We start from the raw sequence: 11,654 nt of genomic DNA, 5'->3' as shown, positions 1-11,654 counted from the left end.
GCTGTCTTTTACGTCTGACTCTGCCAATGACGAAGAACTAAGTGACATAATTACATAAGAATTAAGTGAAGTATAATCATTATTTTCAGAACTATAGGCCTACTTTCAAAATATTTCTAACCTCAGAGATTAGACATTGATCTATACTTGACGGTGTACTGTTCCTTGAGGGTGAGGAAAGATTGACAGTCTTAAGGATTAAATGACCTTATAACCTTATGTTCCTAGCCCTAAGTAACTATCTCTACATCATCAAACCGACTGAATAAGTCATGGGGTGACCTCTGACTCTTAGGTCTCTATTGGAATCAATTACTTCTAACTAACTGTTTTATAATGTTTTTTCCAAACGTTTTCATAATGTATAAACTGTGCTATTTTCCCACTGTCGCTGGACCAGACATGGTTTAGGCATGTAGCTTTTCCAACAGGCACAAAAACGTTAACTTTGCTGCAAGGGAATGCTCATGCCGACTGCACTTGGAATTTGCATCTATCTGTATAAATAGGCCGCTTTTCTTGAAATAAACTTTACTCACTGTTGCTCCAGAACACATGGGTGTATAAGCCATAGAATGTGCATTCTCCCTACTTCCACTTACGCTACAACCAGCACTGCAGCTGCATTGAAGGAGTAGCATATAGCAAAGTGTTTCTGATAAGTTTGCGTTGTTATCATTAGCAGCATGTGTCTTTTTTAACATATATTTCACTTTATCGGATCATAGGAGTAACAGCATGAATTAGTGCTTGAGGAATTAATGCAGTGCAACTTCAGTTTCGCCATCAGCTGGAAGACTGTGTCCCCTTTTCTCAGCCAAGGGAGGGAGAGAGAAGGGACAGTGAGTCGGGAGCCTCACCGTTGATCCCTCCCTCCCCTCAGACTGACCATCAGATGCAGGCCACCAGTCCAGTAAAATATATATATATATTATTATGCTCAGTCAGCTGTGCCTCACAAGTAATACAACAAATTTACCAGTGTGGTCATATACCTCATTTTTTCAAATATAATCTTAAAATGGTCTGAGAAGAACAACATTAACAGGGCAATTGAAGCATAGCAATATGCAATGATAATGTATTGGGCCTGTAGCCTACTGCACATACCTCATTGCAACATAACTGTTTTTAATTGATTGATGTTGCATAGGTTAACGTTTAAGTCATGTTTAAAAAAAATCTGAGTGGTAGATCTTGGTTTGCATTTTGACTCAGAAAGTGATCTTGACTCAGAAAAGGTTGGTGACCACTAGGGCTGTTGCGGTCATGAAGGCAGTCAAATTCCACGTGACCGTTTAGTCACGGTAATTAGGCTCCTCCAAGCTCTGATGCTGCTGATGGTCATTAGTAGCCTACCAAACTTGCCAACTGCCTGGTATTCAGCACTCTATTGCCCAACTAATCACTCTGACATCAATGCAGATGTCATTAAAATCAAATCAAACACTACATGAGAGCCCATGAGCTCATGTTGCGCACCATTTCTATAAACTATGCAATTGCACAAGAAAACAATGTGATGGCCTCTATTATCTAAACATGTAGCCCAACCTTTGTAGAACAACTCAATTTACATGAAAAATTCTAAATGACCTATTTCTTTGTTAACCTCTCAACGTGGAATAGCTGCATGTGCACACTCCCTCAAATTGCTTGCAGAAAATATCCTTTCTATTTTATTCAGCTTTGTTCAATTGTATTCTTCATACTATAAAATAGTATAAAATAATGCCACGGAATTCTAAGCAAATCTTGTCTGCTAAATTAACTAGTGTAGCCCACAGTCATTTGGCAGAGTATGCTATTCTGTTCTTCTGAAATAGATGACATTTTCTTCATATCATGCTTCTTTAGACCTGTCTAAAAGAAATAATGGATTTACTGTAAAGGTGTAGGCTATATTATATGGATTTATAAGACTTTTTAAAATGTAGATGTTCCAAAGGTCTGCATCAGTAGCTTGTAGTCTATGAGTGAAAGCCAGGAGATCCTAAATGTGCTTATTTTAATTAACGTCAATTACCATGAGACCGACAGTTAATTGCTTGACAATCACCGGCTGATGACATTTCGGGACCGCCACAGTCCTTATGACCACTGCTGATTCTCAGAAATCTGCCATTCTGTGGGTGACTTCCTCAACCTGTCCAAGAGCCCTTTTCCCTCACCTATGCTATGTACTTCCATGCACTTCACAGCAGGCTGCTATTTTAAGGTTGCTACCGTATGGGTACACACTAACAGACATCACAGGCACATTGTCAGCCATGGGGGAATATGAGGGGAATAACATCACTTCTCTTGATCGTCTTAGTTGCTATCCTAAGGTGAGGACTGTTGGTTTGCGTGAAGCTCAACCATGGTAACATAAGCGCCGAAGAACATAGCCTCACACTGAGCACTGCGATGCACTTTTGCAAAGCAATATAGAAGTGCAAAGTAAACCCATTCCTTGTCTGACAGACACCTCTTCATCTCTGTGATCCATTGTCAGTTGGTGCCAATTGTGTGAATCATTGCTCAGGGGACAGTACACATCCACTGTTGTAAATGACGTGATGTCAAGTGTGTAATCCCCATTTGACTAACCTGTCAGACTATACCGTATTTTATGTATTTATGCACTTCCAATCTTCAGTAAGTCCTCATAGATCTTGTGCCAACAAAGAACGATTATCATCAATCAAATTGCAAAGCCTGCCTTTAACTAGGTCACAGTAAGTGTAAACTTAGAGCCGTTATTAATCCAGACCTGTTGTCTTTAAATAGCACGGCTAACAACTCCAACAAAGCAAACCCTCCAAGAACCTTATCTTATTTGGTGCCCAATACTGCGCTTCACACCAGTGCCCACCTGAGGTTTGTTAATGCAGCGGGAGCTGGGAGAGTTATATTGGATGTGACACCCAATCATGGCTATAAATAGCCATCCATTTCCCTCCCAGGAGCTCAGTTATAGCTAGCCCCCTCACAGCCATTTGATCAGTCATTTGTAGGGAGCTGACATTGCACGCTGCCTCACTTCACCTCCCTTAATCTCTGACTCACACACACACACACACACACACACACACACACACACACACACACACACACACACACACACACACACACACACACACACACACACACACACACACACAATGCATGGGCTAACCAAGGCTGTATAGCCCAGGGGCCCCAGCTGGGTAGGGGGCCATTGGCCAGATCATTTTTTATTTATTTTGGTGGTGGGTTGCCCTCCCCCGCCCGCCTCCCAAAATAGCATTATTATGAACACGTCATAAGAATATCAAACATTTTTTGAATGACAGGAAATTAGCTTTACAACAGCAACATTTTCTTTCTGACTCATGGCAAAATGTGTAGAATAGCATGAGATTAGCTATAAAACTGCACATGTTTCTCTTTGCTCCATGTCAAAATGGGTAGAATAGTAGGAAGTTAGCTGTTTTCCTCAAAAAACAGGGGGAGGGGGACTCATAAAGTGACTTACCTTCATCAGGGCTGTTGATTAGTTATAATACAAGTCTGCAGTAACTAGCATATTGATTTAGTACTGCAAATGTGGGTTATATTCACTGATTTACTTGCTTAGAGCTGGAGATTAGTTTTCATGGCCTACATTACAGTAACCATTTACTCCTTTGGTATTGAACTGTTGCACCTTCTATAACCACTGTGGTTATTATTTGAACATCATAAAGAACAATCTTACCTTGTACTCTTATTATCTCCACCCGTAACAGCCAGAAGAGGCCTGGCCACCCTTCGGAGCCTGGTTTCCCTCTAGGCTTTTTCCCTCTAGGCGTTTTAGGCTGGGTTTCTGTATAACACTTTGTGACACATGCTTATGTAAAAAGTGCTTTGTAAAATACATTTGATTGATTGTGTAGCACTGCTTTTACTTGGAAGAGTTATTCATACAATAGAGACAGTACAGGTGGTACATATGGTCTTGCATACTGTCATTTATTCTGTATTTTAACAGTAGACTTACCATATTAGTGATTGTGATTATAAGAGCCAGATGGACTCTGTGGGGGCTGGATTTTATTGCTCCTTGTGGAATAATAAAAAAATGAGAAATGTATGAGGAATCAATTGGACTAGCTATAAGAGACTATCTGACATTTATTTACCCCCATTGACCGATGACGCATATTAGTCTTTGTCCATTACAAGGCTGCTATTCTGGGCTTTGGAGTTCTAATATATTAGAACTGTTATATTTTCACTTTATGTTTGACAAAATACTAATTTGCATAATTGAGGCCGGTGATGACAGTTATAGTTGCTCTGATGATGGTTCTTTTCAGATACAGGACATTTACTGCATTAGCATCAGTGATGAGTTAATCTCTGGCATGTAAATTATGCTAGTAGGCTGTAGGGATGTACAGTACTTTTCCACCAAATGAGGTAAGAGTTATTGCCTCATGAATATGCAAACACATCATTTTCCAGTGTGTCTTTCTTTGACATGATGATATCCAGTCAAATATTACACCAATATTATAATGAAAGAATCTAAACTATTGGGGCTGCATGGATTTCAGCAATACAGGTACAGTGCCTTGCGAAAGTATTCGGCCCCCTTGAACTTTGCGACCTTTTGCCACATTTCAGGCTTCAAACATAAAGATATAAAACTGTATTTTTTTGTGAAGAATCAACAACAAGTGGGACACAATCATGAAGTGGAACGATATTTATTGGATATTTCAAACTTTTTTAACAAATCAAAAACTGAAAAATTGGGCGTGCAAAATTATTCAGCCCCTTTACTTTCAGTGCAGCAAACTCTCTCCAGAAGTTCAGTGAGGATCTCTGAATGATCCAATGTTGACCTAAATGACTAATGATGATAAATACAATCCACCTGTGTGTAATCAAGTCTCTGTATAAATGCACCTGCACTGTGATAGTCCCAGAGGTCCGTTAAAAGCGCAGAGAGCATCATGAAGAACAAGGAACACACCAGGCAGGTCCGAGATACTGTTGTGAAGAAGTTTAAAGCCGGATTTGGATACAAAAAGATTTCCCAAGCTTTAAAAATCCCAAGGAGCACTGTGCAAGCGATAATATTGAAATGGAAGGAGTTTTAGACCACTGCAAATCTACCAAGACCTGGCCGTCCCTCTAAACTTTCAGCTCATACAAGGAGAAGACTGATCAGAGATGCAGCCAAGAGGCCCATGATCACTCTGGATGAACTGCAGAGATCTACAGCTGAGGTGGGAGACTCTGTCCATAGGACAACAATCAGTCGTATATTGCACAAATCTGGCCTTTATGGAAGAGTGGCAAGAAGAAAGCCATTTCTTAAAGATATCCATAAAAAGTGTTGTTTAACGTTTGCCACAAGCCACCTGGGAGACACACCAAACATGTGGAAGAAGGTGCTCTGGTCAGATGAAACCAAAATTGAACTTTTTGGCAACAATGCAAAACGTTATGTTTGGCGTAAAAGCAACACAGCTGAACACACCATCCCCACTGTCAAACATGGTGGTGGCAGCATCATGGTTTGGGCCTGCTTTTCTTCAGCAGGGACAGGGAAGATGGTTAAAATTGATGGGAAGATGGATAGAGCCAAATACAGGACCATTCTGGAAGAAAACCTGATGGAGTCTGCAAAAGACCTGAGACTGGGACGGAGATTTGTCTTCCAACAAGACAATGATCCAAAACATAAAGCAAAATCTACAATGGAATGGTTCAAAAATAAACATATCCAGGTGTTAGAATGGCCAAGTCAAAGTCCAGACCTGAATCCAATCGAGAATCTGTGGAAAGAACTGAAAACTGCTGTTCACAAATGCTCTCCATCCAACCTCACTGAGCTCGAGCTGTTTTGCAAGGAGGAATGGGAAAACATTTCAGTCTCTCGATGTGCAAAACTGATAGAGACATACCCCAAGCGAATTACAGCTGTAATCGCAGCAAAAGGTGGCGCTACAAAGTATTAAATTAAGGGGGCTGAATAATTTTGCACGCCCAATTTTTCAGTTTTTGATATGTTAAAAAAGTTTGAAATATCCAATAAATGTCGTTCCACTTCATGATTGTGTCCCACTTGTTGTTGATTCTTCACAAAAAAATACAGTTTTATATCTTTATGTTTGAAGCCTGAAATGTGGCAAAAGGTCGCAAAGTTCAAGGGGGCCGAATACTTTCGCAAGGCACTGTATGTCTGTCTACCTTCTCTTGCATTCATAATTGGTCACATTCATATTTTACTACAAAACAGTTGAGACAGATTTCAGTTCTAACAATCGTACACAATTGTTCAGGGTTTGTGAATAATTAATGTCAGGGAAACGGATATATTTGCCTGTTTCCCTGCATGCCTCTCCAATGTGCAGCTGGTGCGGTTCGACTACGGGAGACGCGCATAATTATTGAATATCTGTCAAGCAGGCCTATCACTGCGCGGTGTCGCTGAGCCACTATCGATTTGGGAAAGTTAATCATTAAATGGGGACGCAGTAAAGGTGTATTTATTCGTTCATTATGAAACATAATTTTGCCATCTGTAGTCTAATGTGTATCACTTCGCAAACACATTAGTAAATTACAAAACTTATCAATGACCCAATGGGGGAAACTTCCCCATATTATAAAACTATATGGATGACATTCTCTTTAGCTTAATGTGATAGCTTATTTTTATTATTCAAACGACTGCGCTAGACAGGGTAGGCTCCCCTAACAGTCACTTTGTTTCTCTAGTACGCATGTTCTGTTTACAAGACAATGCGGCGCGTAGCGGTCCCACTGTGTTCTTGTGGAGGTAGTCGTAGGAGGGAGAGGAGATACGAAACATCAGCCCATGTGGGACCCAAACGCTAAATTACACATACCAGTGAATGCTGTTCCAAATACGTGTGTGATCTGTTGTGAGAGTAGAACAATCCACAAGTTTGACTAACGAAATGGTCTGCGGTTCGAAAGGCGCGCCCGCGTCTCCTCACTTCAGCACTCTGGACAGCGCTCCACCAACTTGGAGACGGCGAGACTTGCAGGAGTTACGTTCTGTAATGAGGACCAACTGGAGATAAACGACGGTGCAATCATGGTGGATATTACGTGTTTATTATTTACAGGTGTATGTAAAACGCAAGTTGACTTTTCGAAGTGAGACATGGACTTTGTGGAAATTATCTTCGCGTTGTTCATTATTGTGGTCGCAATTGTCTCGTTGTTGTCGAACTTGCTGGTGCTGCTATGTTTTGTCCAGAGCACCGAGATCCGCCGACAGGTGCCGGGAATATTCACCATGAACCTGTCTTTCTGCAACATACTTATCACCCTTTTGAACATGCCATCGACATTGGTGGGGATTATCGGAAACCAGCAGCCTTTTGGGGATTGCCTTTGCCATACAGTGAGCTTTCTGGAGACCTTTTTGACTGCGAACACTATGTTGAGTATGGCAGCACTCAGTATAGACCGCTGGATAGCGGTGGTCTTTCCCTTGAGTTACTCCAGTAAAATGCGCTACAAGGACGCAGTGATCATGATGTGCTACTCGTGGCTCCACTCCCTCACGTTTTCCGTCATCGCCCTCCTGTTCTCCTGGGTTGACTATAGCCACATTTACGCCTCGTGCACCTTGCATTTGAGCGAGGAGAGCGACAGGATAAAGTTTACAATTTTCACCGTCGTTTTCCACGCCACTAGTTTCATGCTATCTCTACTGATCCTGTGCTTCACCTATCTGAAGGTGTTAAAAGTTGCACGCTTCCACTGCAAAAGGATTGACGTTATAACCATGCAGACCCTGTTCTTGCTGGTGGATATTCACCCAACGTATGTATGTCCCTTTACTTATGAGGTGTGGAATGAATAGCCGTTACAATGGGCTGTAATAACTTTACAGTAGTCTATGATAAGAGGTTATAGCGTCAACCCTGAGGAAACATGCTTAGAAGAAGGTGTTCGAAAAATGTAAGGAAATATTAAATGTATAATATTTTGTCATTTGTTCTGCTGGACTAATAAAAGTTCATTTCTATTTTCAGTGTGAAACAAAGGTGCCTGGTAGAGCAAAAGCGGAGGAAACAGAGAGCCACCAAGAAAATCAGCATTTTCATTGGGTCGTTCATCATCTGTTTTGCTCCCTATGTTATTACGAGGTAAGTGGATTTCCAGTAAACTGCAATACAGGCAGCTGTACAAACAGGTGTTTTATTCACCTACTGTAAACACACACTATTAAAGGGGTATTATAGGGTTTATGAGATTAACACATCACCGGGTGAACAGACTTTGCTCATAAAACTCAGTTAATGAACAGTAAATATATAGGCTATAATCAAATGGTATATACACTGTCTAATAACTTTTGCCACACAGCAAAATAACTGATTGAACAAAGTTCAGTTGTAAGGTGAGGCAATATGCATGCAAGATTGAGCCATATGCATGCACAACAGAAGGTTTAATTCAATTTCACCCAATGAGGATTTTTTTTGTGTTTATGACAATGATCTCCATCTGTAACTGAAACATCCATCATTAAACAATCCATGATCTGTTGTCATCTAATTTCACTGAACCATGAGATGACATTTATCATACAAAGAGACTTTAATTACCAAGAATGCACAGCATGACCTAGAGCAGTGGTTCCCAACTCCAGTCCTCCAGTACCCACAACAGTACACATTTCTATTGTAGCCCCGGACAAGAACAACCGTTTCAACTCATCAACTAATCATCAGGACCTAAATGAGTTGAAACAGGTTTTTTTTTCTGGGGCTACAACAAAAATGTGTGCTTTTGGGGGTACTCGACAACTGGAGTTGGGAACCACTGGTCTCGAGATGGTAGTTATGAGCAGGTGCCTAACTAGGAATAACAGGGGTTCCATAGAACTCCACATTAATTCAAGAGGAGTGTTTTTAGATGCATCTGTCCGAAACTTTACTTCAGAGCAATAAAAATTCCTCAAAGAACATTACATGAAATCCGATGCAGGTGTGTTATACAGACCTGGGTGATAGTTTAAATCCCTAAAACTAAACTCTGGACCTCGAAGCCAGTTCCACTACTTGTTTTAATTGTTCCATGCCAGGTTTAGACCTGGCACACCAGGTGGGTGCAATTAATTATCAGGTAGAAGAACAGAAAACCAGCTCCGGCTCCGGACCTCGTAGGGTAAGAGTGAAATACCCCTGGTTTAGATAATGTGTGGGTGTGGACTCTAGACCCCACCTGACCCCACCTGATAGGTGGGGTCTAGAGGGGGGTGGGGGTGGAATAACGAAAAACATTTTAATGAGGAAATCTGTCTCAGTAATTGGCATGACCTTTAACCTCCTGTGCACACAATGGAAAGAGTCGGAATTACTTAATGAAGGGGAAATTTCTGCTTATTGGCAGGATTTATCCTCTATCACTCAACTGCATGCGTCATTAGCATTTATGCATACCAGTGGGCCATAATAATGTAGCAATGTTCATGTTATACATATTTCTTATTAATAAATATTTTATGTATATTATTATTACCTTTAGTATAATGCTAGTCGCCCACGCTGTTTATCGGCTGAACAATAAAGCCACATTTATTCTGTTCTACCTTGCAACCTTAGAGCCTCGTGGCATTTCATAGAATAACAACTGAGTTACCACAAAACACTCTCAATAGCAAACAGAACAACTCGCTGCAAGATAAATACCATGCTTTGAATATGGGATAACATTTGCCCTTTCTAAAAGGCTATTTTCCGAACTCTAACTTGACCTCTGCCTTCTCAGGCTGACGGAGCTGCTTCCCTTCGTGGGCATCAATCGCCACTGGGGAATCTTCAGTAAGTGCCTGACATACAGCAAGGCTGCGTCCGACCCCTTTGCCTACTCCCTCCTGCGTCAACAGTACAAGAAGGTCCTGGTTACCGTCATCAACCGGCTGCTGCGCCGTGACCTGTACCCATCGTCTGGCCACAACAGTTCTCTGGACACAGAGAACGACTACTCTCTCCATAGGATCAGTTAATAGCACAATTTTGGACATAACAAATATACCACAGACAGACAGCCCAAAAATAAAGGTTTCCTTATGGCAAAAGGGCAGGAGCTGAGAGAGAGATGGTCAGAAAAAGGGATTGTTGGAGAAGAAAAGAGATAGTAAGAGAGAGGGAGATGTTGTGGGAGGAAAAGCAAGAGGGGAGGAGTAGGATAGAGGGAGACAGGAAAACCGGAGGGGTAGACAGAGGAAGATGGCAAGATGGACTGTGCAAAGAATGATCACATTCGGGGACGTTTGCTCCAGGCTTATTGGTAAAAAAGGAAGTTTATTGATCTATGGTTCACTGGTAGAACCACACACACACTTGATGGCACAGAGCCAGAATCAAATGAATCAATGTTATTGAATCAGCCAGGGGCTCGGGTTGAATCATAAACGGATGAATCACACCATTAGAGACTGAATTATTGTCTCTGCTGAGTAGCAAGGTATGCTAGTGGGCACTTATCTACCATATAACAACCTCTTTATAAAGAAGCTGACATAGCCAAATGTACAGACCTTTTGACACCCATATAGAACACAGGGAAGTGCTATGAAGGTTATTAATTTCTTGTTGATAGATGCACATAACATACATGGTAGTACCATATGCCGACAGACTGTTGGATGCGACGACTAACGTGGAACTCTGTTCCGGTACGCTGATTTTTCGTCACTGATCAGTTGAACGAATCACAATTTCGCAGGTTCTCACATCTTTCGAATTTCGGTAGGGGAAGGGACATTGGGCCCATGGACTTGCCTGAAATGGCTGAGAGTTTCCGTTTAGAGGGGTGGCGACTTCGCTCGTCACGTTCGTAAATGTTCTATCACGTCTCCCCCCCAGAACTTAATGGAGCATTTGACGCAATTACTGAAAATGTTAGTTATGGGTGCCCGAGTTTACAAGGTTATGGACTGTTAACAGTGCATAGGGAGGATGGGAACGCTTAACTAGCTGCTGGCTAGTAGCCATTGGGCCACTGGTGCAATTTCTTGAAGTTAAAATGTGTACTTGTCAATGAATGGTACTCGCTGTGGCAAGTACTGCTAAATAGATGGCCATGTTAAGTAGACTATGGACTGTGTTAGACTCATTGGGTTAGACTACTACTGCATTTGTTCACAATTTCTTCATGTCAATCACTGGAAATGAATGCACTTTGTATTTCTCTCAGAGCTACTAGTTACAGGAGCCAAAGGCAAATATCATGTTTACTATGATATTAGCACGTTGTAACTGAATGTACTACATAAAGATAATTTTGACTGAAATGGCTTTGTACTACTGTGTATAATACTTTATTTTGCCAAATATCCATATAAATATTTCAACAAGTGATTGCTGGTAATGTATATATGGATATTTATAAATACCTGATGTTATCTTTATCAAACTACGTTGCACTGTATTAGAAACGATATTATTTATTTGATCTTAAAATGCTATAGGGGAATAATGTTACCTTCAATAAGTGCTTTAAACACGTTATTGTGTGTGTGCCAGAATTCAATATACAGTATGACTGTTTAGCTCCTATAGTTGCTTTATCAGAACTGGTTTCATTAGATGTATAGACACAACGTATTTCATACTGTAAGCCACTTGCTGTAGCCTACATTGGCAGTG

General features: G+C 41.1%; 1 protein-coding gene across 1 annotated transcript; it reads left to right on the top strand.

Annotated features, from left to right (window-relative positions):
- Nucleotides 1-7,130: 7,130 nt before the first annotated feature.
- LOC139417191 (G-protein coupled receptor 26-like) lies at nt 7,131-10,009 on the top strand. Its single transcript, XM_071166437.1, has 3 exons — nt 7,131-7,818; nt 8,031-8,144; nt 9,772-10,009. The coding sequence occupies exons 1-3, from the start codon at nt 7,151-7,153 to the stop codon at nt 10,007-10,009; spliced, it is 1,020 nt and encodes a 339-aa protein (XP_071022538.1). The 5' UTR covers nt 7,131-7,150.
- The last annotated feature ends 1,645 nt before the right edge of the window (nt 10,010-11,654 follow it).

This window comes from Oncorhynchus clarkii, chromosome 9, assembly GCF_045791955.1.
Source record: "Oncorhynchus clarkii lewisi isolate Uvic-CL-2024 chromosome 9, UVic_Ocla_1.0, whole genome shotgun sequence".
In the NCBI taxonomy this organism is placed as follows: domain Eukaryota; kingdom Metazoa; phylum Chordata; class Actinopteri; order Salmoniformes; family Salmonidae; genus Oncorhynchus; species Oncorhynchus clarkii.
Note: the sequence above shows the minus strand (reverse complement) of the source record. Positions and strands in the feature narration are given on the sequence as shown.